We start from the raw sequence: 2,519 nt of genomic DNA, 5'->3' as shown, positions 1-2,519 counted from the left end.
TCCATTCTTCACATTTACCCGAAAATTTCGGAAGCGGAATTTCTGGTAATTTTATGCTAACACTATTGTTTACAAAACTTGCGGGAGTTAATTTCACTTGATTAACTGATTCTAAATACGTTAAGCAATTTTTAATTTTGCACTTAGCACTAATGATTTTTTCGCTGTATTCTTCGCTAGCGCTAATTTCAGTTTCGAATTCTGCTGGAACCGAAATTAAATTTTCAATTTCAGAATTTAATGATGTCAAAATACTCTCCTTTTGACTTAATTGCTCAAATATTTCATTTAGTTCTGTTATTTCTTTAGTGTCACTTTGTATTATAGTATCTGCTTTTGTTATTAGTTTTGTAGCGCTAGTTCTGATTGTAGCGCGTTTCTTTCTACATTTCTCGATGTTATCCATTATTTATTAAATGAAATTATGCGGTAAATAAATGATGAAAATTTGCCTACCTTTCACTAATTCTATGGCTGGAGATATGCTGCGTTATTTCTGATGCGATGCGTGGTCAGTCCAATAATGAATGCGGGTTTTTTATTGTAAATTTGCGATATACTGGATCTTTATCCTCCTGATCGTTCGGACCAGTGTTTGGCCGATAGGTTGCGGGTGTATAAAGAATCAAACGTGGACTGTAAACTATTTATTTTGCGGGTGCGCTGGTAGCGCTGCGGAGCGTGTATGCGCTTTTGTTGTTTCTCATCAACTGGCTCTTGGCTGATAACAATGACGCCAAGAAGCCAACGGGCGTAGCAACATACCGGCTTCAACAGGAGGGGCCTAACTGGTTGTATGAAAACGAACAAAATTGGCCAAAATCCTTTGAAGCCCCAGATGAGAATTTAGTCAACTCTGAACTGCGTAAATCTGTCATTGTAAATTTAAGTAAAAATGATAATGTTTATGATAATTGGTATTATAATTATTTTTCTTCATATAAGAAAATTGTAAATATGATAGCTTGGATTTTTAGATTTTATAATAATTGTAGAAATTTAGGTAAGAACTGTTCTAAGTTTTTGAATGTAAATGAATTGGATAGAGCAGAGAAAAGGCTCATTCTTTTGATACAAAAGGACAGTTTTACAGGTATCAATGATAATAAGTTGAGACAATTAAGGCCATTTTTTGATAATGATGGTATTATTAGAGCTGAAACTAATTTAGTTTTTCGTGAAGATAAATCTAATTTCATTTATCCAGTTATATTACCTAGTGGTCACCCAGTTGTCAAATTGTTAATTATTAATTGTCATAATGAACTTTTGCATGCTGGTACTACTATGATAATGTCTCATTTAAGAGAAAAGTTTTGGATTTTGAAAAGTCGTAAAACTATACGAAATTGTATAAGACAGTGTGTAAAATGTTTAAGATTTAATACTACAAAGTGTAATGTCACGCCTGGAATTTTGCCTAAAGTTAGAGTTAATGATGCATCTGTTTTCGAAATTGTAGGTGTCGATTTAGCCGGACCACTATATCTAAAGGATGGGAAAAAGTCTTATATAGTACTTTACACGTGCGCTGTGTACCGGGCTATACATTTAGAGTTAGCAACTCTATTAACTACGGAAGCCTTTTTTCAGTCCTTAAGACGTTTTATTGCGCGCAGAGGAAGACCGTCGGTAATATATTCCGATAACGGAACAAATTTTGTTGGTGCGCAAAAGATTCTTCATTCGATAGAATGGGACAAGTTAGCTTCAAAAGCTGCAGAGCATGAGATACGGTGGAGGTTTAACCCTCCTTCCGCCGCCTGGTGGGGTGGTTGGTGGGAGCGGTTAATACAAATGGTGAAACGAATTTTACGTAAGATATTAGGACGCTCTTCCTTAAATTATGAGGAATTGGTCACAATTTTGTGTGATTGTGAAAGAATAATTAATACGAGACCCATCACCTACGTATCGGAAGACGTGGACACCGTTTCCCCTTTGACTCCAGAAATGTTTCTGCACGAAATACCTTCTTCAGGTGTTACAGACATCGATAAGGCAGATAAGGAAGGTTTAAGTAAGAGAGCTAAACATCTCCAAAGAGTAAGAGAGTCTTTAAGAAATAGGTTTAGGACTGAATATTTAGGTCAGTTACGTCAACAAACTATAAGAGATTTCAAGGATAATCCTTTAGTGGTCGGTGAAATTGTTTTAGTTGAAGATGCTAATAAAAAACGCGCTTTTTGGAATTTAGCTAGAGTATTGAAATTAATTCCAGGTCGTGATGGCAAAACAAGGCTTGCTCTCGTAAAGACAGAGAATTCTGAGTTTATGAGACCTGTCCAGAGACTTTATAGATTAGAAGTCAAAAGTTAAATGTTTTTGTGAATTTTTATATGTATATGTTTTCTGTTCAAGTTACATGTATGTTATATTTGTGTGTCATTTTATAAGTTTAAGTGCATTTCATTTTATAAGTGTTTAGTAAGATTAAATTTTTGAGTGTGATTAAGATTAATTAAACTCAAAAGGTGGGAGTGTATGTGGAGAAATTAAAGAATATATAAGACGCGCGC

The 2,519-nt window shown here is 34.7% G+C and overlaps 1 protein-coding gene across 1 annotated transcript; it reads left to right on the top strand.

Moving 5' to 3' along the window:
• The first annotated feature begins 957 nt into the window (after positions 1-957).
• On the top strand, positions 958-2,319 carry LOC147814144 (uncharacterized). The gene has a single exon (XM_087160223.1). The coding sequence runs from the start codon at positions 958-960 to the stop codon at positions 2,317-2,319; it is 1,362 nt and encodes a 453-aa protein (XP_087016349.1).
• The last annotated feature ends 200 nt before the right edge of the window (positions 2,320-2,519 follow it).

This window comes from Parasteatoda tepidariorum, chromosome 3 (genome assembly GCF_982258835.1).
Source record: "Parasteatoda tepidariorum strain Cologne lab strain chromosome 3, Ptep-v5.0, whole genome shotgun sequence".
Lineage (NCBI taxonomy): Eukaryota > Metazoa > Arthropoda > Arachnida > Araneae > Theridiidae > Parasteatoda > Parasteatoda tepidariorum.
This window is presented reverse-complemented; position numbering and strand designations above follow the sequence as displayed.